The 25,465-nt window shown below is 33.9% G+C and overlaps 1 protein-coding gene and 2 long non-coding RNA genes across 4 annotated transcripts; 2 read left to right on the forward strand and 1 right to left on the reverse strand.

Annotated features, from left to right (window-relative positions):
* Positions 1-8: 8 nt before the first annotated feature.
* On the forward strand, positions 9-3,494 carry LOC105835594. Its single transcript, XR_001138993.3, has 4 exons — positions 9-862; positions 1,277-1,315; positions 2,110-2,169; positions 3,359-3,494. It is a non-coding gene; the product is annotated as an uncharacterized LOC105835594 (long non-coding RNA).
* Positions 2,628-18,540, reverse strand: LOC105835593. Of its 2 annotated transcripts, XM_012679042.3 has the most exons (4): positions 18,012-18,540; positions 16,635-16,770; positions 5,800-5,979; positions 2,628-3,857 (listed from the first exon to the last, which is right to left on the reverse strand). In XM_012679042.3, the coding sequence occupies exons 2-4, from the start codon at positions 16,768-16,770 to the stop codon at positions 3,475-3,477; spliced, it is 699 nt and encodes a 232-aa protein (XP_012534496.1). In that variant the 5' UTR covers positions 18,012-18,540; the 3' UTR covers positions 2,628-3,474. The 2 variants fall into 2 exon arrangements, with proteins under 2 accessions (XP_012534496.1, XP_036144474.1); XM_036288581.1 differs by lacking the exons at positions 16,635-16,770; positions 18,012-18,540 and adding an exon at positions 13,974-14,192.
* On the forward strand, positions 16,683-23,500 carry LOC114254405. Its single transcript, XR_003625764.2, has 2 exons — positions 16,683-16,804; positions 20,412-23,500. It is a non-coding gene; the product is annotated as an uncharacterized LOC114254405 (long non-coding RNA).
* The last annotated feature ends 1,965 nt before the right edge of the window (positions 23,501-25,465 follow it).

Genomic DNA, 25,465 nt, shown 5'->3' on the forward strand with positions numbered 1-25,465 from the left:
GTTACGCCGCGCCACCCGCCACAGTCGCCGTTACCGTTCACTGCTCGTTCGCGCAGTGACCTTGCCTTGAGACGCGACGTGCCGAATGCGTGTATTGGTGCGGTATTCACCCTCGTCGTGTACCGGCGAGTCGCGAATGTGGCGGTTATTAAAATCGCGAGAGATCCGGAATTCATAATTGCTCGGTGTGTAGAGAAACGATCGGGATGTAATCGCTGGCGCCAACCAAGCCCGCTGGATGTGTGTGTCGGTACAGCATCACCCCTGTCGTATACCGGCGAATCGTGAATTGAATGGCGTGTCGTTAATTAGCATAAATGTATTCGTGTATCAATCTCGATTTTAATACGGAATAAAAAATTTTAATCGAGTTCGACGTGCGTGGATCGTGTACATTGGTGACCTGTTATCATCCGGGCAGGCTAGACTCGATGCACTGCGAACGATCAGTGCGATATATCAATGAGAGCTCAGTTTCCTTCGAATTAATCGTCATATTGGAAAAAGTGAAACGTTCGTCGTGCATCGAGTCTAACTGTGCCCGGGTGCAACATAATTCGGAGTCGCGAGAGTCTTCTCTTTTCTTTCCTTCTCATCGCAGTCGTTCCAGTGTACGTCGTGTATGTCGCGTGTATTCTTTTGTCTTCCTAGAGTTTGTTTTTCCGTTATCCCGCGTCGCGATAAAGGATGTGTGACGACGCGTCGAAGCGATCGAATTAACCTCGAAATATCGAGTTAAGTGTCGCCCGATCGTCATTAATTAACTGTATTTTCGCGAGTGAATTTTGTGCGAGTGCTGAATCCTAACCTGAGAGGAGGTGGCGAGCTGAGGGGCATCGGGCAACGGCGGAGCAACTTTGAGGTGAGTAACAATTATTATTTTATCTTTTGTTCGCAAAATCAATTGTTGCACACGCGCGATAATTATTCTTTGGCATAAATAATGGACGCGTTCAACAAACAGCAGATCAGTGAGCGGTCAGTGATTCTTTATTATGATTTTTCATTTCATTATTACCCATACTGCACACATCTTTCAGAAAGCTTTCTGAAAAATATTGGAAAGAAATCTTCCGTCAGATATCTTTCAGAAATCATTCTGAAAGATGTGCTGTATGGGTAGCTTCAATTTCTAGAATCAGCGAAGAATTAAAGGCAAAAATTAATCATATTAATAAATTACTGAACGCTAACTGATCTGATTTGTTTGCTGAAGGAGCCCATTCAGCTGCTTGAATACTTGAATAATTAATTTGAGTACATTTGTGTTTTTTAGTTCATGATACACATAACTCCGCTGCTGTGCATGGCGTTGGTAAGTCAGATTACCTTTTTTTTGTAATCATAACTCATACCATAAGTAGAGTTTGTTTACCGACAATTAAATATATTTTGATTTTATTTTATTTTATTCAAAAATTGTATAGAGACTCAAAAAATCAGCAAAATATTTTAAAAATATAATAAATAAATTAGTAAAATCTGTTTTATTATATTATATCTAAAGATTAGAAGATTGTTTTAGAATAAATTTGTCAAATTAAGTACCGAGATTATCCAAAAATACAAGACTGTTAATTACGAGGAAAATCAAGATTTTGAAAACACAAAGAAATAATAATCAAATAATAAGCAAGAAAGTTACGTCTAAAATGTTAAGAATTTTTAAAAATGTAATTCAAAGAATTTCTTAAATTTTAAATTTGATATTTTTAAATATCAAAGTTTCTTTTTCAAATTGATGTTAGAATATTATAATATATTAGAATATATAATAAAGAACAAAATGAAGAGCAATCTTAAAAGCAATCTGAACATTTTGACTTTAAAAACTGAATTTTTTTATTTCATAGAAAGAACTATAATCATACATAATTTTAACATACAAGTTATCAAGGACTAACAAGCTGTGAAAGTTTGTATTACTGCCGAAATTGGAATAATTAATAGTATTATATTTATTTCATGACTTATTATTATCAGATATTGTTTTATAAAAATACAATATATATATCTGCGGCATTACAAATTTTAATTTTTAAAGTTGTTGTGTAAAGTTAACTGATTGTAATAAAGATTTCTTATCGATGAGGCAAAATATACTTTCAGGGTCATGTAAAGTAAAACTTTGATCTGCTGATGATGGTACAATTCTCCAAGGCTCATTTTGTAAGTATGGGATTGGTAAGAGATACCTGAGTTTATTCAATATTTAAAGGTCTAACTAGGCTATAAATAAATAAGATACAAATTTTTAAATTATTTGTCTATTTAGAAACATAGAAAATTAATATAATATTAATTATATAATTGAAACTTAAGATTACTCAACTCCTTAAATATTTCAGAAAAATGCATTTCTTTAAATAAAGATAACAAATTTTTAAACATTTTTTAATTTTACTATTATATTGTATATTTATATTATTTACAATACTATTATGTATTTATAATACTATTAATTACGTATCTTATATTTTGATTAAAAAGAGCTATTTTTAATAACTTGTATAAATCTGAAAGATAATTTTTATTATAATATTATTTTAGAAATATAAGTTGTGAATATAAAATATGTTAAATGATTAAAATAGCATAGGATTTAATACTAATTGAATAGTTCATAATTTATGTAAGATTAACGTTTATTCATAAATGTACATACAGAGACTGCCAGCCAAATTTATATCAATAAATACATGTACACAATTAATTACTCTCTTCAGCGGATACTGTGATTACAAATTAAACAATGTATAAAATTATTGTTGAGTTTCTTTAATGAGTGCAGAAAGAATGCAGCGACGAGACACGTTTATTTAATTAATTAATAATCTAGCAATATATTTTTTAACATCATAAACTTTTCAGAAGTACACTTCCAGTAAATACATAAGTTTACTTTCATACAATGATACGTTAAAAATATTCCGTTTTATTATAATTATTAGAATAGAATGTATATTAAACAAATTCTTGATATCGTAAGTGCATAATATTCTAAATAGCTTACAGTTTTTACTTTTTCAATCATATCAATCGAATGATTTGTTCGCATAAAATGAAAAAATTGGTACAGAATCAAAGACAAAAGTTTAACATAATTATAGAAATTAATATAAAAGGTAATGTTGTGTAAATTGGTTTTTAAACAACCAGAATAACAAATTACAAAATTCCAATTCTAGTGAGCTCTTATTTTGAATGATATTCGATTAAAATACTGATCAAAGCGTATTTTATCGCAAAATGTAATTATGAAAAGATATTGTTTGTAAATTATAATTTTAATGTGCAATGGATTTTCTGTGATCATCCAAAAATCAAGAATCGCCACGTGGAAATCCCGTGTTTCTAGTTGGCACGTGTCTTGTCGGTTCCGCGACGGGAAGTATAGAAGGAATGTGTGTGCTGATATGACGCTGATGGACGATCGTGTGATCACCACGTAGGTGTCGGCTGACCGCGATCGCTTTAGAGGCGAATACCGCGGTTGGTGCTGGCCACATAGTTGAGCAACTCCTCGGAGTCCTCGCAGACGAATGGTTTCTCATGGTAACACGCGACATCATGCCAGGCGATACCGTCATTGTAGACGTTGTTCAGGACGGACATGCAGGACTCATTGGTGCCGTTGATGTCATACTCGGCGTTGTCTGGCTGCTTGACCTTCTTGTGGCCGGTCTGCGACCATGGATTGAAGCCCCAACCATTCGGCACTAGGTTGGTGGGTGCCATCTTCTCGCGATTCGCCGACCAGAACCAACCGTACAGGGACTTGGGCTCGAGATCACGTCGATTTTCGCAGCCCTTGAAGTCGCAGAGACGTCCAGACGTCCAGATGTAAGGAACATCATCTGGGAAAAAGATTGATTTTGCATGAAATTGCTTGCTCATGAAATGAAAGGAAGCTGAAAATATTTTCGACAATTTAGCGGCATTAAATCAAACATTTTGTTAATTTTTTCAAATTATAATTTGAGAAAAAGTTTGTAATCAACATTAGCTTTATAACAATTTACTAAATGGCTACATTATTAAATGTAATCATTCGAATTTGAGTACACACTCTCAGTTTTATTACTATTTGAGAATCTTAAAATTGAATATTATTGAATAGGGAATAACAGCATTTTTAGATGCCAACAACGTTGACTTATAATTTTTTATTAAATCGAAACGAAACTATGATTATAGAGAAATCATCTTAAATTGTAAGTCGGTATGCGGACTGCGGATAGGAAAGGTCTTCCAAAAGTGTAGGTAAGCAAGACAGCTGATCACATAGTATTCTTGAGCGAAATCAATTTGGTGCTATTTTACTTTCGCCGGACTGCAAAAAGATTCATGCACTACGCGATGCTGTTATATAAAAAAAAAGATGAGAGTCTCTAGCCTCAACCCACTTCAAGACCCCCGCATTACCTTGAAAACTGTCGTTACACTCACCGACTCATCTCCCACGATTCCTCATCGTGATGAATATCGCTCGTGATGAGCAGGTATCATCACGATCATAATAATTGCGGTTAGAGGCGGCAGTGAAATCCAATAAATATTCAGGCAATTTGTATTAATTTGTGGTTTATTGTTTATTCAATTTCCGATCTATGCGATCATGACTCACATTGCGGTTTAACTTTCCTAGGTCATCGATAAATTTATTCTTTAATTGATTATTTCAATTTTAAAGTAGTAAATATTTAAAATAACAAATTAAGTTGTATGAGCCTTTAAATAAAAATAATAAACTTTTAATCATCTTTTCTCCAATCAAACTGAAATTGTAAAATAAAAATGTTTTTAACGGTTAGATATATCGAGCCATTTATCACAACTTGCACAATCATTTAAATTCAAGAAAGTTTTTAATGATAAAGAAAAACCGGAAAAGAAACAACGGTACTAACAAAAGTAAAAGCGTCTAATGGATAGCGTGGGTAAAACCCTTTGGTTAATTGCACTTTCGGTTCTCTGCGCTTAAACGCATCGTGCTGCAGCCGAAAGGTCGTAATGAAGAGACGGAGAGGATAACGGGGAGCATCGTCGTTAATCATCCGAATCGAAGACACGGTGATGTTCCACGTCGGGCCGCTTATTTCGAAATACTGCCGAATGATTATCTCGCGTGGATGAAAGTTGCCGTGGTAAATCGCCGTGTCGGTGACGATATTTATGACTCGCTACCATCGTCACCCATTACGATTATATGCCGTGTGAAAACTTTCTAAGGTCATTCTGTCAAAAACAGCGAGTGAATTTACCCTTCTCATGAACCGAGAAGATTCGACAATTCGTGAATTCGAAAATTGTTTTGCTCATGTTGAACATTTTGCGATGCACTTGTAAATTACAGGTCAAATAACGCGACAAGCGAGGCTATCGATCAAAAGATGTAACTGGAAGATGACACTCTACTGGGCATTCATAGTTCAAATTATAATAAATACATAGCTTCTAGAAATTAGTGCACGTATGTGTCGAGATATTTAATATACTAAATTATTTTTGTGTGATCCAATTGATTTAATAAACCATTGTTTACTAAAAAATTTTTTGTTAGCGAGGATGCTTAAAAGAATTGCTTTAACTATAAATACAATTTCGCGCTACGCTCTTCTTTGTTCATGAACAAAAACGGAGCCGTTCCGCTACTATGGCCTTCGATCATGCATTGATCTTTAATTTGCATTGATCTTTAATGTGGAACAGTAAGAATGATTCACAAAGAGGAGCGACACGCGTAGACATGTCGGCACGTTTCATAGGAGTCTGACCGTCACGAAATAAATTACTTACTCTGCTGAATGAGCCTAAAGATCATGTTATTCTCTTCTTGAGTTTCCATCGAGATGAGATCCATGCAGTACTCCCTGCAAATGTTTCTAGCGTCTAACCAATCCACTTTTTGATTGGCATGAGCCGGCACGTGCCCGCTGTAGAAATAGTTGTGCCCTCGGAAGTTAAACTGCTTCGGCCCTGTAAAAAGTGTTTTACCATTAAAGAAACCACTTTAATGTTCCGTTTCTGTAACGTAATCATTTTATTTTAGAAATTATTATCAATAATTCAAACGTGTAATACACACATTATTTTCATTTTCAACGGAAGGCGAGAGAGATTCGAGATTGGATAAGAAATTGAAGTAGCGTTACATCGTGTCTATAAATGTGAAGAGTATTAGCTTCCCTATTATCATCGGATTACTCATGGAGATGTCACCCGAGGCTTTGCAGAAAGAATAGTAAATTGACGATTATATCAGATCTCGCAATCGCGCCTTTCTTTCCTGTTAACAGATTCTCGGTTTAACCGGTGGTTAATAGTTCAAGGGTCAAAGAGGTGTTGCGATAGGGTAATCCGTAGTTCTGTGCTTTTCGCGACCAGGAACGTGTCTGGCTAAAGTCGACCGCTTCCACTTGGCTGCAAAAAATCAGTCTCATTCACTTGAAAGGTCGAAAAATTCTTGTAGAAAAATGTTCTTTTCTCTCAATACCTCTCGTCAATGTTTCGCCGTGCTTAAATAATCTCACCAGGTACACATAACAACATACAATTTTTTCTATTATCTCGTATTTTAATCCGTATGTTCATTAGCATCACGTGTACAGTGTAAATTATATTTTTTGTGTAATTAATAAATGACAAAACTTCTCCGTTTCAACTTTTTCCAAAGGTACTGTGAATACATGCAGGGATGCGTAAATGCTAGAAAGGGATGTCAATCAAAACAACAAACAAGTATATATCTCTCGATCAACATCGGCTTCAGCATGCGACGCGCGTAATAAGAAACGCAGTAAGAATCGCAATTTATAGAAGAGTATTTCCCATAAATTCAAAAAACTGACAGACGCGAAACACGGCGTGTATGATGCCTTTTCCTTGAGTTATAAAAAAATGCTAACTCAATTAAAAGATCATCTATGGTTTCATGTGTAGCATTTGCCTATGTTGCTGGCCGCATCGATGCGGGGACCCTGCTGTTTTTCTGTTTCTATATGTTTCGCAATTTTCTTCGCACCTTCCACCAAACGCTACCAGGCACGGGCACATGTTTGGTCTTAGTCGAAACCCGCTGAGGCCAGCACGTTGTTTTAATCCGTGGACAGGGAATCTGTAATCGGCAGCGGCAGCGGCGCATCATTATCATCCGCTTTAAATGTCAACGGTCTTACACTTTTTCCCAGTATTTATGCAGGTATGCCTCTCCTCGTCGACGATTTACGACGTGTGTCTCATTATGAGCGCCTAACGCCGCATTACGAAACGTATACGTGCGCACGTATCATCGTGGCTGCGTTACACGGGGCATCTTGTCTTTCTCTCGTCTTCTCTCTCATTCGCTGTGACATAACGTTTTATATTCCGCTACGTGCGCGGTCCCCTCGCCGCGCTTTTTCATCCTCTCCCTCCCTTCCTTTCGAGCTAATTTTTCGAATCGGTTTCTCCATTCATCATGACATTCGTAATCCATATTTCGACATTTTTATCGACATTTGTATCTCACGATCTTAAATATCTGAGAAGCACACTTTTTCAAATAACAAAAGATTCAAATAGATTTTTCCAAAGTGTGAAGAAATTCTAAAAATCTGCAGTTTATTCTATATAAAAATATAATAAACTACAAGACACTAGGAAAGTTTTGAAATTGATCTATTCTAGCCGGAATATAATAATAATATTGTGCTATAAATGCTATAATAATTATTATATGTTTTTATTTTATATTTACAATACAAAAAAGTAATTATTTGCTAGATGAAAATTATTGTAATTACAAAACTAAATGTTTGGAAAATTTTTCGAATACTTATAGACACGCATTATAATATAAACGTTTCTATGATTCAGAACCGCGAATATATGTAAAGTAAATAATTTATGTTTAATGCTAATTAAAACTGGATTTGCGCGTTATCTTCATTTTTGGCAACTCGTTGGCGGCACGGTCGCGGCACTATGTTAATTGAAATTTATTACATGGCGTCATATGTGCGTGATGTAAGAGATAGTCATCAAATTTGAATAAAACGAGGAACGATCGAGCTGACTGTATCTCCAAGCATCTGCGCCCTTTACATTTTACTGCTTGCACGTCCTTGCCCACGTATGTTTTCAGCCAATTGATGATTTCGCCTGGTATTCGCGAGGGATTGAACACGCTAATGTCAAAGGTTGATAACGCCAATGGCGATTTTACAGGCGATCGCTATTTTTTATACCTGTCTCGTACCATTATAATTTAACAAACGACCGTCCCCCATAACCGCTTTCGCACAGCCTCGGTTCATTTATGAATGAAATAATACTTGACAGAAAAATAAACACCTTCAGATCTTGTTTTTTTTTATAAAACAACTGTATAATTTTATATAGTTGCACTGATCATGATAATAATTTGAACAATCTTTTGCGTAATCCCGATTTCTGTTATATTTTAAGCGATTTATTATAGTTCTTGATAAAATAATAATTAAGAAAAAGGTAAGGGTTTTCTGAGGTACTTTTTAATGGAAAAAGCAATAGCTTACATTTTAATTGGAATATCTCTTTGGATGTCTCTGAACAAAGTTTCTTCGTGGATAAGTCGTGTCAGCCATTCAAGTGCTCAATTCGAGACTCCATCATGGAAAGGCGATTGTGTTGCGCGTATCGAGGAAGAAGAAAGACTGTCTGTCAAGATTTACGACATAGGACAAAGTCGTGATTCCCGTTGTCAGTATAAATTTAAAACCTCGCATGGAAGTTAAGGATTTTATATTCTAGCCACATTATTCTGCCATTCATGGTGTTTGATACATGTGACTTGAATCAAATGTTTTGTAACACGAGTACTCTGATTAGCGATTTTCTCTATAACGTTTTGTATTGTGCGCGAAAGTTATTTAAAAATATCTAATATCTAATAACCATCTAGCACAATTAAATTAATAAAATAACAATATTAAATACCCCGGGCTAATTCTATACCTTGTTATCAGATTTAATCAACTTTAATTTTTCGAACATAACTTATTTCGTTTTTTAATCCTATTTTATATACAAATTAAATTAAATTATTTCTTTAAATTAGAGATATCTTTCTCTTTTATAACCATTTAAAATCAATTATGTCACGTATATCATCATCTCTGCAACTAATAATCGATAAATTGTTGTATTTCAGCATCAATAATGAAATGGCAACACTGAAATATGAACAGCTGCTGATGATAATTTTTTAAGAAAATTAATAGCCAAAACGTGATTTCTGCCGCCTCGTGAATATTAAGAACTCTATTAAATCATCGTAAAATATAACGACACGCCGCGTTATTCTTGATTAGTGGATAGATGTTTTACCTCAAAGACTATCTCATAGGAGTAATATTCGACCAGTCCCAAAGTAGTACATTTAAAAATAAAACAAAACATGATGTAGGTAGAAGTTTATCGTAAGATTGCACTTGGAGAGTAATTTACGTTTCCATTGATCAGAATCACGTGAAGCAAGTTCAATGTGTTAACGAGATGAATCAATTACGTGTAGAACTGACACGAGTAATATTCGACTGCATTGAGCGGAAATCGATACGATAAATATTATAAAACACATTACATTCATGATGTGATAATGTGTATGCACTGTTATCACATCATGACGGCTGCCCTCGTCTAATCTACATCGAATCTCGGAGTATATGGGTCAATAATCGCTTACTTCATTGTTATCAATGTAAAATATGGATTAACATGATAATGTACAGATATTCTATCTCGCCGAAGAAAATGATAAGAGAAGAAAGAGAAAGGGAATTTATTTCGTAAAAGTTTTATATTATAAAAGAAGAAAACTCAAAATAAAATTAGTAACAATTAGTACAGATATTTGTAATAACGTAACTAAAAAAAAAATGACATTTTTTAATTATATACAAGAAACGAACAGATTCGAGCTCTTATTATTAATAAAATGACATAATTAAGCTTCTAAAATTGAAAAGAAGAATAAGAAAACAAATTTGTTTGTAAGGATTTATTTTTATAAAAATGAGAATTCTCAATACACTGATTGAAGAGTTAATAATATTTTCATGATTTTACGATTCAAAACATTTTTTTAAATCTTGTTTTTTAAAATTATAAGTTATTGTTCTAGCCAACGAGCGATGTATAGTATAAAGAAATACAAATCGTAATATATTTTTCTTTGTACACAATAGTAGAAATTTTGAATTTATAAAAATGTCACGTGCTTCGTGTGAACGTTAATAACGTGTACAATTAAATGCGTATTATTAAAAGAGAATGACTGTGCGTGATTATATCATCATTAAACGTGGCGGATTTCTTTTCCTTCGCTCGTATGCAACGACAACGGTGCATCCGCGTGCATCAAACGAAAAAAACGTTCGCCTCCTGTCGAACAATCGCAATTTACGATCGTTATATCAGCATCGATTAAACATCTATGCCCCTGGCGCGTCTCACGCGTTTGTGTCAAGGAACTCGCGACGATAATCGCTTCAATCGTGCGAGCTGTTGTTCATCAAGAATCATAACGTAGATTCTAACACAACGTTAATAATTAAACTATACAGACGTGCATCAACCTGATAACGGATGAACGATAACTCTATAATCGAAAAAAAATTTATAATTATTAAAATTTTGCTTATTTTTATAGCAATGTATTATCATTTGAATTCTTTATTTTAACTTTTCTTATAGAAATTATGTAAAAAATTTATAAACCTTTCAGTAAATTTTTATTTTATTGATAACACGCGGAAGAGTAAACTATATTTTATTTAACGTTTCATTGGGACTTTCGCTTCATATAATATTGCCACTTTCTATCTTTGTATATACGACTGATTAAAATTCCATGATTATATTCGAGTGTTATTCCAATTTCTTTGAAATATTATCAATTAAAGACTGATACGCCGGAGACACTTATTATTAATAGTGATCTGAAGCTAATAAGCTGTAAGAACAAACTGTGTTACTTTGCACGACAAAATATATTTTTCTTGACTAAATCCATTTCTTGACTCCATTCATTTGGGACGGAGAGAAAGCTGATTTGGTAACGCGACAGTGCGCCTTCGGTGTATTTCGACAGCACAATTCACTTCCGGCATTACCATCGAAACGTCGATTTAATCTCGACGAACAAATCGGTTCTTCGGAGGAAAGTATCGGCTTTTAATTGACGGTTAATTATTTTTCATGATGGAAACACTCTAAACGACTGCGTCGCTTAATGAGCGACATAATAAACGTATGTACATTAATGAGCGAGCTTCTTTTGTAAAATGCGGATGTTGCTACAATCGCAGCCGATCTCTGCTAATTGTCACGCAAGCGGATACCAATCATGTACGTTGTTCTTCGCGTGTGAAATCCTTTACGAGTCGTAAGACTAGCAGACTCTTGGAAATGACGCGTCATCTTTGGTGAGGCACATCACGTCGCGATAAAAATATGGGTAAATATTCGAAAGTGCAATTTCTTTGAAGGGAAAAGAATTCTTGTATTTTTCGTTATGGTACTTTGTAAGAATAGTAAATTATAAATAATAATGAATACAATAATAACAAAAATTAAATTAACATATAATCTTAAGACCAAGGTACTGCCTTTTATAAAATGTGTCAAAAAAATTCTGATATATATCATTGTAAACATGAGATTATAATAATTATTAGTTACTTAACATCTATCATGTGAATTAAGGATAAAATATCTATGATTAGGCAATAGTAATGTCTATAATTTTTGTCTATAATTTACATTCTAAATTTGATTCCAATAATAGTAGTTAACATTAACTACAATTAATTAATTAATACAGTATCTATAATTATCGTCGTATTTGCGATTTTGCAAAAAATAATCAATTATAATAACGATAAAAATGTTCCCTAATTAAACGCTGCTCCACGAATGAATTCGTCGGGAGTCAGTTTCTTGTTCGCGAACGAGATCAGTGGGTCGACTGCGAGTCGTGAATAAACAACATTCGAGCGCGGAGGCGAAGGAAAAGGAAACTCTTGTGGCTCTCGGCACGAGCTGCCAGGCGAAGGTGAAACTTTTTCTCTTTGCACGACGGGTCAATGGGTCCCGGCACGGCTCGTCTCGCATGAGGATAGCGGTTTTCCCCGTGCTCTTCTCTCTCGGTTTATCGCCAGGCAAATGCGTAGTGTTCACGAAAAGAAACTAACGATTATTATCCGGTAATATATTCTCCGGTGATAACAATCATCAGAAAAGCTTACTTCGACGTGTACTTTCATATTTTACCAAAAGTATATATGTTTAGTTTTATTTATTTCTTTCTTTAAGAAACAGTATTCGAAAGTCCAGTAAAAATAAAGAATCAATTCATATCTATTTCTTTCGTTAAATTATATGTCATATAATAAATACAACTCACAAGCCTATCTTCATGTGTTTTTACATACGACATTATAGTTCTGTACGTAGCAATATATTACTTATGTAAATTTTTATTACAACTGTTTCAAAATCTGCAGATAAAAGCCATCTTTAAAAAAAAAAAGCGTAAAGATTTCATTATCATGCAAAAATTGCTGTGAGGTGTGACACGTGCATTGTGAAAATAGATTTTTTCGAACGAGTCGTGCCTGATTACACGTGTAAGCAGCATGCGGAGGGATAATCCCCGAAGAGCGTTGTTGTCCGATTTCGCAAGCAGTTCCTGACATTTTCGTGGCGATGTAGCGCCGGCCTTTTGTAGAGTTGTCAGTCAGTCAACCTCACGACGAGTAAGATTGCAACAGCTGATCGGTCAGCCGCACTGTCATAAGGCGATTTAACGGCGATTTGTTGGCGACGGTCTTTTATTCGGCGTTGCGTTGCGTAATTGTGATTAACGGCGGTATAATAATACGTCGATGAACCTTACGCGATTGTCTGGCTTAATTTTTTTTTCACTCCGAGCTTGCGAAATTATCGGATGTCCTTATCAAGCTTTTGAATCCGTCGTGAAATCATTCATAGTAGAATGATGTCGTTGGTACAAAACGAACAGTAGCATCTTGCGCAAATGCTACTGGAATTTTCTTTAATTAATTATGTATATAATAATTAATGTTATTTACATAGAAGATTATAGTCATTAATTTAATTATTAATTATATATAAATATATCTTATCATTGCCCATTAATATTTCCAGGACTACACATGCAAAACAAGAAAGTTGTTCCATAAGTGCAGTTTACTATCACCTATTAAAGATCATCCGCGTATACTATTATCATCACATCGCGTGTTCTTGTTAACAAGAGATTATGGAATAAGTATAGCTTGCAAGTCTATCTTTACATTTTTCTTTATAGATAGATAAATATATATTTACAATACTCTACGAGACCACACGTATCGGCAAGTATCGGGTATTTGACACACAAGATAGATTTTCACTTCGCGCTAAGCACGACAGGAAAATTCGAAAATTGTATAAAATTACCACATCTAACAGCACCGACTGTAATTACAATATGCGCGAGAGTAATGTGGTAAAGCATGCGGTCAGTTAATCGCTGTATCTTCACCGTAATAGCACCGTCGGACACCGGTTTAATAGGCCGATGGGTATTATATAATATCCATGGCCGATACTCGTTCACATGTTACTCAACAAGCGTGTCATTACCGTTTGCTTTAAGAGTATAAGACATGCATGCACATATTACGTGTCCCATTGTGTTACTAACGGCTTCACACCGGTATTCCCAGTAAGTTTATAAAAGTTAATCGCGATGCCCCGTTAATCCTTTATCTTAATTGAACGGAGAAATCTGACGAAAAGATTTGACGTATCAAAAGATCTACATATTTTGAGGTCGAACGTACGAATCGAACCGGAGACGAAATAGTGATGATAAGTCCTACGCGATGATGCGAATGCAGGTAAAAGTATGATTCGCGTATAACGTTAAATCTTTTTTTGCGTACATAATTTTTCTCTCGCATAACTACTTCGACGCGGCATAAAGTTCTGGAGTTCACTTCTCGTAGAATCCTCAGAATCGTAAATTTCACCACAATGTGTGCTCGCGTGTGTGCTTAAGCGTTTTCGCATTCGTTTTTTCGCTGCGCGACGTAACCATGGGGTTTTATGCCGGTTTTCCATTATGTTACTGCACATTCTTTGGCGCACGTGCACCTGCATTGACACGCTTATTACATACTTTTTCTCGGCGCGAGCGCGAGGATCACGCTACATCTGATTACTATTGACTTGGTCGGCAAACTCCATCCTGCCATCCTGCCTGCGATCGGGCATTCCAGGGGAGCGAGCATGCAATCATTAGGTTGTTAGGTGATTGTGGTCGTATCCGAACATCATTACGTTGCACCATTGCGGCTAAGCCGATTCACTCCCACGGCCTACTCACGTGCCTCTCACGTTATTAAATACCGTGGAAATGCGACCATTTGGAAATTCCGTATTTTTCCATGTCCCCGCGTTGCACTTTGACTCGCGAACGTGTTGCTCTACATCCCTCCATATTTCACTCTCGGTTTCGTTCTCCTCACGGTTACGAGAAAATCTTTAGCACGTTGGCAATGCAAATATCCCTCGCTCGCGCTAACGTTGTTCGGCTGATGAAGCAGACTTTCTTTCTCTTTACCCGTGTTACAAAGCATGATTATGTAATACAGGAAGATACGACAAATTACTGATCGTAGCTAGTCAATCATCAAGGTCGACAGCATGATTTTTTACCACCACTTCTATTTGTATTAAGATATATAGCTAAGATTATGATCTAGAAGAGGAACGGAGGATCGTGAAAGTTGATGCTAATAAATTTTTGAAGCCACTGTTATTTTCACGAGCTTATTTCGTGGCTATAAACCGACGGCATTAATAATTCGCGAGAGATAGGCGAGCATATTATCATAACTATTTGAATAACCACCGATGTCCTTGCTATGATGTCATTAATGAAGATCTTACTGAATTAATCCGACGCGTATAACAATGTTGAGCCATCCTTGCGGAAATTGTCTGATCGTAGGCAATGCTAATTCACTGACGCTTAATATTAGTATTGCGTTGCAAACGATCATTTTATAGCCATAGGCCGCAAGACTGGATCAGGATACCATTAGTTGAGAAGATTGCTGCTTAAACGAGTAGAAAGCAGACGATTCTCGCAATCATTCAGTAGCAGAAATGTAGTAGATATTTACTGCATCAAAGATATTAAAGTGACACAATATTACTCACGGAGAATATACATTGTATATCTCTTTCACTTTCTACTACAATGCTAATTATTTTATATACTACTTTATTATGATAAGACTGTGTCTTATATATATGCAATGAGAATACACATATATTACGCGCTACAAATTAAGTCTAAATCCAGTGATGACAAAATTCAGTCCATTTTCGTAATAGACGCCTTGAGAAGGCAACAGCCTTTTTTTTTTATCGAGTGGCGTCGAGAAAGTGTATACGCCGGACAAGATAAAGAATCGCCAGGAAAGTTCGCGGTGCAGTATTATCGGGAACCTGTTGGTGGTGAACAAGTGGACGCAAGCCGGCACCACCTACTCGCGGCGATCAAAAGTGAATACCTGGAGCGCGTGCTTGCACAAGAGTCGAGAGAGGCTCGTCTGCTTTTAAAAGTAAACTCGTACCTCGTGAAATTGCATGAGGGATCTTTACCCCTTCGCCCCCCCCCCCGCCCCTTTCTTGGCGTGTATCAGCATTGTAACCTCGATTCCTTTGAAAGACGGTACGACAGTGCCGCGCGCCCGAGACACACGATTGCCCCTTCTGCGAGCGAGCGACAATGAAAGTCCTCTGCATTTTTCTTATTTTACGTGCGGGTGATATAATCAAGACATGCTCGGGCGGTTTCGTGAGGCGCATCACTATACCACAATGCGGAGTTTTCCTTTCGAAGGAAAATCCGATTGGTAGTTGTTTACACGGATAATTAGAGCGTTTAACGATTTGTTTCATATTCGATTATCCCTAAGACTGTTGCAAAATACCATGGAATAATCGTCGTTATTATGGAACGAGAGCTTATTAAATTTTATCAAATAAATCCTAAATAAATCTCGAAAAGAATATATGGTTTGGTAATACCTAAAAATTTAGCTGGATATGCAGATCTGAAAATAATTATGTAAGACACTCAAACTGAATGTCTGCTAAACTGTAAAATTTTTTGTAACATTACTCATCGTGCTTGAGTGTCGTACATAAGCATTTCGATGGTCCAACGAAATATTTTTAGATCGGTAACTAATTGAATTTGTATATACTTTAATAAAACCGTTCTTTCTGTGTTTTATGAAACTCTACCAATAATCTAGACAAAAATAATACTTTTAGGTACAATAAGCTATGTTGCATCACGTATTGTAATATTTCAATAATTATTTCATAGATGGATCATTAATTTAATATTTTTAGCTCAACCTAACAGGCAACAGATAAGTTTACCTATCCCGTGTATCCCAAATCTACAGATAGAGCTAATAGAAATTGCAAGAAACAGAGTTAGATTGTTTCCCTCACAATGCGTTAATCGCTCTCAGGGGCACGGGTAACTAACGATTAAAGCATTAATGCCAGAAGGTACTTACGATTTGCGCACTTTTGCGGTATCGGAAGAGACAAGAATCTTCCAGGTCGGTTACTGTGCGGTCGAGCTTCATTGATCGCCGGCTCGGCGTTGGCGAACGCCGCGAGGAGCACTATGGCCAGCGGCACCAGCATCATCTGTCACAGATTAATAAAAAAAACATTAATACAGGTAATAAACGATAATATGCAAGATAAATTACACAATTTTAAAATTTTTGAATAATTTTTATAATTTGTAGTATAACTTTAATGCACGTATGGAATAATATAATTGATGATGCTCTCTTTCTCTTGAGATTATACAAAATATTTTTCTTTGAAATAAAATATGTCATAATTAAGAGACAATGTATAATATTGAGTAAGTAGCGAGTATGCTTATAAATAATATAAAAGCAGGCTCTACAAATAAATCAGATTATTTTTACGTGTTAATGTGGATAGATTATTTAAATATCAATTTAATTATTCAGACATCACAATTTCATTGGCTTATTACAGCCATTCTGAGACAGTTGGTGAGAGTTTCGTACGTAATGGTGTTGACATACAGGTACACGATTTCATTTCACCGACACAAACAGTTCCTTTCCATCAGGCAGAAGTTTCTCTTAGGGAGTGTCTTGTCTAACGAAGTAGCAAGACAGTTTTTTTATGCATGGACGCCAAAACGTTAATTATCCGTTTATTACGTGATCAAATCACATCAACATCGACTAGAAGTTTCTCCAGTAAACAATATCAACATGTGTCAAATGTCATCGAATACATTACAATAGAATTTTGGAAGCAAAATAATATTGAAAAATAGTAAAGAATTTTTAATGGAAATTTTCTTTACAATTTGTACGATAATTTACTTCGTATATGTAAATATTTATAAACTGAAAACTAATTAATGTTAATTAATTATGTTATAATATATAATATATTCTGCCTTTTTCTCTCTAATATAAATGATACTTGTATTACTTTCACCAAGAGTTTATAAATCTTTTTACATTTCACTTGCGTCTAATCAATTTATTACTATATTCCAATACAATATATTTATGAAGACAAAATAATAATTTTTATTTATAAGAACGTACAAATGTATATATTAATTACAAAAAGTGCAAAAAAAACATTTAAATCAACAGGTTAAAAAATGCACATGATTTAAGTTTTTTAAAGTTTTCAATTTTGATCAATTTTTGATGCTGTAGATAGTAGAAAAATACTTCATCTTAATTGTATATATACATATACGTACATCGCGTTATCATGAATGACTATAAATGATTTTCATCTCTATGTATTTGTAGCATCGAAATTTGAACTCGCTCAAATTATACTGTAGAATTCAATCCTTCCGGACAATGTCCGGCACTCACCTTGTATCACTTGTCTCTTGAAAAAATAGATTTGGAAGACGGCGGTTAAAGAAACGTGGTCACTGATAGGATATGAAGAGACAGGCACCTTCACCGTCGATTATATAGAAATGGTCCCCACCAGACCGCAGACTCATCCCACCCTTTGCTACAAGGACCTAGCGAGATGTTCCGATGGATCGAGACCTTAGTCATAATTAGTTCGGATAATTAAGAGTTAGAGATCGAGTCTTGAAAAGAAAGCAATAGCGTGCCCTTCTAATCGGTGAGAGATACAATTCACTTTTTTTCTCATCCTTTCATTGCCAGCCAAATCCGGTCCGCTTTCAGGAATTAAAAGAATAGATTTAATGAAAAAGGATGACAGACAGTAATTGATTGACATAGTAAATAATAGAATAACTTACTCCATTTTGTAAAACTCTAAGATGCCATCTTCAGGACTTTAATTTTAACATAATTTTAGTTATGATTTCATCTTCGTGATATACACAATACAATTGTTAGAATAATTATTGTTATTGCGATATTAAAAAATTACAATATGTTATTAAATAATTTGCTATAAATCGTATATTTGATTTAATTTATTGAAAATTTTATGCTTTATAAAATTCCAGTGAATATTACATTTGAAAATAATCCATATTATTTAAACCACATTTTTTTTTAATTTTATTTATTGAACAAATATTATTACAATATACGTGCATAAAAAGAATAATATAGAATCTCTCTAACTGTGAATAAATTTTGTAAATACAATTCTATTGAGAAAGAAACACAAGATTGTTTGATGGGGTATATCGATCCGATCGAACTTAAAGCGGTCGAGCAATCGATCAATGTTCACCTACATTTTTTTCTATGCGTTTAATGATAGGATAGGTTGAAGTTAACAGCTAATAACAGTTGGAGTAAATTCTTTGTTCTCACAATCATACCGGCACGATATGTTGATTACGCGATCGAAGATTTATAACAAATTTTTTCATAATTTTTCACGTATTCAAAGCGTATATAACTAATGCTTTAATATTAGTTTAAGCTTATTGATAAATAAGTTTTAAATTAAAATTTTTTGTTAAAATTAAATAGAATATGGTAAATTTTATTAAATGTTTTTAAAGTACAATTTCACAAAAATCTTTTTGTCTTTCTGGAAAGACCTTTGTAATTAGGATGGGCTATAAATTTTCCAAATCTGTTATATTCGTCCTTTAGCTCATCCTGAGCCGTTTCATACAACTGAACTACATTCCTGCTGGGTTTATCTAGGTAATAAGGTATTGTATCTATTTATTAGAAGTCTCGTGTTAATTAATACCCGGCCTAGAATGTGTATTTTGTTCAGACATTCGAGCGTTTATCGCCATGAATTTAAGCACACATTGCGTTGATAGTCGCAATAACGGTAGACAAAAAAAACTTTCTATTTCTTTGAGTCTCTCTTAATTCAAGTGCGACGAATAGTTGTACTCAGATCGCCATGCACATATCGTTTCATATGTTAATATAGGGTCTTTTGAACATGACAAGATGAAATTCTCCTTCTTTGATAGAATAGCGACACAATGATCATTGAATACGTTTATTATTGATGACATTTGCATTACATTAATGATGAAGACATGACAAACATGTAAACGTCAAATCATCAATTAAATACAAATTTGAAAAGTTAACACGTCATTTTCTTCATATTCTTTATGTGATCTTATATAATACTTAATCTAAATATTGCATATATGTAAGATATTTCTATATAATTTTATTTTACATACAATAATACAAGAAATATATAACTATATTTTCATTGAGCATCTCAGAAGCATTAAATATCTTAAAAATTAGGAAAAAATGAATAATTTTAATGAAATAAATTAAACATCTTTAATTAAATTTCACACAAAAATTTATTAATATAAATATATAATAGAAACATAATTTTCATACATGTATATTCCTATCTTGGATAATATTTTAATTACTCCAAATAAAGTTGTGAGGATACGCATAGTATTTATTCAATATTTTTTATAACCGTTGATCAACCATAAATGATTCTCTAGAATACTCTAGATTATTTTATTAAATTACGATATCTGTACTGTGCAAATTGTACGGTAGCCATCAACCGTGTTAAACACCTTATTAAATTATTATCGACATTGTTATGTGCGCGAGCTCAAAACCTGTTACCCGTTCGTATCGAGTAATTGAAACGCACAATGGAACAATTAACGTTCCCGACAATTAAGGAACTACTCGTTCTTTTCGCACGTAGCGTGGTGATATTATCTGTATGTTTTATCGCATTTACAGTCGTTTTGAGGAAAAGATCGAGATTCTATCATTTGTAATTGATTGACGTCTCTTGATGGTGTTACCGAATTTCAGAAAATGTCACTCGCAAGCGAAGACGATTCTTCGAAGGCGATGACCTTGAAGATGTGCTTCGTCAACTTTCACCAACTGGTAACATAGACGTCGTAGACTGGTAACAGGCTAGTCAATGTCATCCGTGCTGCAACTCGTGGTTAAAGCCCGAGTTCCATTCTTGGAGTTTCCACGGACCACGCTGGAAAAGTGGAGGAGGTTCCGGTTGTGTCAAACTGACGAAATGCAAGTGTCTTTGCGGAGGAAACTGACGTGGACATGCATAAAAGCAGCAGCAATATTAATGAGCTATATGTGCAATATAAATGTTAGTTTATCTACATGTAAATGATAAAGCAAAGTAGTATTACAATATTTATTAATTTTATGTGAATTACAAATTATGGATTTTATACAAGAAATCCATAAATACGTTCATGACATAAGTATGTCATGTGTCCAATAAAAAATTATTATAAAAATAATAAAATTATTAATATATAAAATTATAATAACTTATAGAAAATTTTATGAAAACAATTTACTATGAATAATGATAATTGCAAATATTAATATAAAAAATCTCAAGATATGGATGGTAAAAACAAAATTAATATCTCTATGTAATAAATGCAATCACAAATATAACTATTCTTTTTATAAATTTGCTATTTATGTAGTAATAATAATTAACAAGTACGATTTGCATGATTAACAACTATAAACATAAAATATGTCGTTGGTACTGAAAATATCTATGAATTATAATTAAATTATAATTATAATAATTACACTTATTTTCTTCTTTCAGTGTAATAATACGTAAAATCCCATTGCTTTATTACATAACAATTTTATAACATTATTTACCTTCGGAAGAGCAAACTGTAAAAAATTTGAATAGCTTCATGCTTTCAACTGTTTTCACTCTCACAGTCAAATCACTCCTCGACTACGATTCGCGCCACAATAAATCAGGATTCGTAAATGTGGTTTGCATATATACATCATATACATGTATATACACACACGCGCACATATGTACGATATATACAACAATCGCGTATCGTCTTCGCACTGATGTAACACTTTTGCCTCCAGCTCCGGTAACTTCTCGAACACCTGTTAAGCGCGCTCGCGTAATAGCCGCGACGTCGACTTGCGATGTGCACGCCTTATAGAGTACTTAAGATTTCTCTTTGTAAAATCATGTCGTTCGAATTTCGGATGCAGTCAATGCACTTAAAAAGAATTAGTTTCGTAAACATAAGTAAAAATAAAACGATAGTAAGCTTACAATGAAGAAGAATATTGTTTCTTCTTATGAAAATACTATATGTTATATGATTTGTTTCTTGTCAGTTTTAATATTGTTCTACTTTATTATTACCTTACTTAATATTGTTCTACTTTAATATTACCTACTATAATATTACCATTATTTAGTTTTGAATTTATTATAAAAAGATTAATTTAACATAGTCACCATTCATATAAAATATTTTTATACAACAGTTCGTTCAAAATAAAAGAAATATTTTAAAAAGAGATTAATATCCGAAAATTGAGAGCTAAAGAAGTGATAGATTAAAGTTCTAGAATGAATATTTTTTTAAATTGTTTAACCTTTTAATAGTTAACAAAACAGTAGCATAATAGGACATAATAATTATTTTAAAAGTCTGAAAATGTAAGAAAGGAAAATTTATAATAATTAAAACACATGTAATGTTAAAACAATTAAATTAATATTTTTATAAAGGATATATATGTAAACAAATTGCACTTTTTTGCAACAATCACGTGCAATAATGAATCGACATATCGCCTTGGTTCATTGACATCTCAAATGGATTATGATAATGAAGACCATCCTTGGAGTAGAATATAAGAATGAAAAATATACTTTCTTGGATGCTGGAGAATTGTGTAAGATGTGATAGTCAAAATAACAAACGATGGAATGTGTCCATTAGCAACCTAGAAGTAATGGCAACCTTGGTGCCATCAGTGATTTCATCAAAGTTTGATTCAAGGATTCGATTTTGACATATCAACATTCTTAATTTAATGTATCGTTAAACTAAACTATTTAATTGCAAATAAGATAAAATATCATTTCGAATACGAGGCCAAAGTTTCGAAAAGTAAAGTTCTCAAAAAAATTTTTTTAAAGAAAGGTTGTTTAATTTATTATTTTTTGCATACAGTAAGCCAAAAATCAGATGTATCTCTATACTTGAAAGAAAAAAAGATTTATTTATTTTCGTGCCATTCGAAAAGTGACAAACGAATTTGAATTATGAGTCGACACGCATCCTCCAACTGTTTATCTCAAGCGGGAAATGCGACGCGTGACGGGGCTGAAAAGGTCGCGGATTCGCACACGCACGCAATCGAAGAAAACATCCATTTTCGTCTTTCACATTGTTAAATGTCGCCAGTACTTCATTTAGATTAAGTACAGCCGAACTGCGCCTACGTTTTGCGTCAGTGACAGCCTTATTCCTCGAAATTTATACTTTTTATGCAGACATGCGTGTGTATAAATAACATTAATGTTAAATGACCGAATTTACGTATATGTGATGAATTCAAAACGGTTTTAGCCACGCGGGTGACTCACGTTGAGGCCAACGTACCTAGTCGTAAATAATTAACGTACTTGAGCTGCACGTTGGTGCAATAAAAATTGCGTACTGCAATTAAGCCAGTACCTTCTCTGATATCTGGACGCTTTTTCCGGCCTGAAATAGACATGTGACAACTTTGCGCAACGCTTTGCGACCGACTGAACAATGCAACGTGTGATCGTTGCAAAAGATCGTGCGACTGCGTAGACGTTTATGGCGTGCAGACGAAAAATGTGTGCGGAAACCGGCGTTAAGTTCCGTTTGAGATTTATCGCTTTTGATAGAAATTTCATCGGTTACATCCGTCTAACCTTGACTCCTCCGCCAAAGTGAAAATAACAGCACGCAGTTAAGATCATAATTTGCATAAAATTCATTCTACTCGCCAAACGAATCCCGAACGATATAAACAGCCCATGGTTGAATGGCAAATCGGATTTAAATGCCAATGTTTCTTGAAAAAAAAGAAAAAGAAAAGATCCAAGTAAGATTTATGAATTCAACATATAAAAATAACTTGCAAGTGCAAATTGCATTTGGTTGCTGACGAGATAGCGGAATATATAAGGTACGGGATTAACTTGAAAAGATTCTACAATGTAAATATCCGAGCAAAGATTAGGTAGCATAAAAGCATCTGAAGAAAAGGTTTTATCGAACAAAAAATAAACGAAAAGGCGTTATGAAACAGGAGTACGAATCATCAGAACATACATAAATATATAGCAGAAGTATTTCAATCGCTCGTACAAAATCGGCCAACAAGAGTTCTCTTTTGCGCATTTTGTTCGTCGAAAAGTAGATTTCGCAACGCACGTGTCTGTGATCAATTCAGGCGAAGATTTTGCCGATAATTCGCCAGATTAATCGCGTATATAACACGCATGTGAATAGATTTTCATAGGGAGATTTACATGTACAAGCGTCGCGTTTAGATCCGATCGTAACTAAACGTGCGAATATCGAGGAAAATAAATGACGCCATTAAAATAATATAATGTGCCGCATGTCTCCATATCACTTTTTCTTCTGCGTCATCGAAGATTTCAACGCCCGGCAAGGTTCGCAAAGTTTTTGCAGAAGTCACAATCTACTGTCAATAAAGCACTTAATTTACTCCGACGGTGACGTTGATTTTAGACAGATAAGACAATAAGATTTTTATTTGCTGATAAATCAAGGACAAAGTCTTGTTTAGTTATTACAAAACCCTTAATGAAACAGATGACATGATTTAAATGAAAAAATATTAATGTAAAATGCATGAATTATAAAATGAAAGTTCAAAAAGTTGCTAAAAAACTTGCAAAACCTAAAATTTAATTGTTCTCCAATCTTGTAAACGGAAAAATCGTTTTTTTAACATAATAGTTGTGATTCTTCATGTAATGTTATTGTGAAACTCGTATATGATTGATTATATGAATATTATTTCTCGCTACTGCACAGTGCTTTAATTATCTTATGGTCATCAATGAAAGCATAATTGTTTTTATAGAAGTTTTCTTCATAAAATTAACAACGTTATTATTTGGACCGTTAATATCACAGTTCCTAAAGTCGTGAATCCAGACAATAAACATTGTCCCGAAACAATGGTGCGAATTATCATGTATATCTCGATAACACAGTTCTGCCGGTGCATTATTACGAAAGCTTACGTTAGGATTCACCGTTTCGTTCTTACAAAATTTCGCGCGAATTGCCATCCTGTTGCTCTTCATTAACATAACATGCAATTATTACACAAAAACGAGAGGCGGCTCGATATAAATCGAAACAAATACATTCTAGAATTAAGTTCATAATTCCTTGAGCAATTAATTGCCATCGAAAAAGAGGAAATTTCAGATTGTCAGAATTTTATGTTTTTATAATACACATTATTATTATTATTATTATTATTATTATTATTATCAGTGTTACGAACAAAATAATTTTGTCTTTGTTTTTGTATACTGCCTTGCATTCCACTTGCATTTTTATTATCTTATTTGCCTTGAAATTTACATATACGCACATTTCAATTTTACAAAAATAAGAATTAATTAATTCCTACAGAAGTATTGCGATCTACAAATTTATAGCGTCTGTATAATCATAATACACTTGCAACATGTGCATATAATTAAAAAAAGAATATATGTTAATTTTTACGTATATTGCAAAAATAAAAAATAGATTAGCCAGTACTTTCATGGGCTTGCAAAAATAAATCAGAAAATATTCCTTGTAAGTACTAATTAATTAATTTTTATACAATACAATATGTATTTGTTAGTTATTTTATTTAGTTTTATACTCGTTAAATTTTTTTTTATTTTCTCTTTTTTCTGTGAAATTATCTTCAAAAATTGATTTCAGTATAGACAGAAAAATTATATACATAGTAATATTAGAGTGCCTTATTATTCTCATTTTCTTTCTATATCGAGATTGAGA

This window comes from Monomorium pharaonis, chromosome 6 (assembly GCF_013373865.1).
Source record: "Monomorium pharaonis isolate MP-MQ-018 chromosome 6, ASM1337386v2, whole genome shotgun sequence".
NCBI classification, from domain to species: Eukaryota; Metazoa; Arthropoda; class Insecta; order Hymenoptera; family Formicidae; genus Monomorium; species Monomorium pharaonis.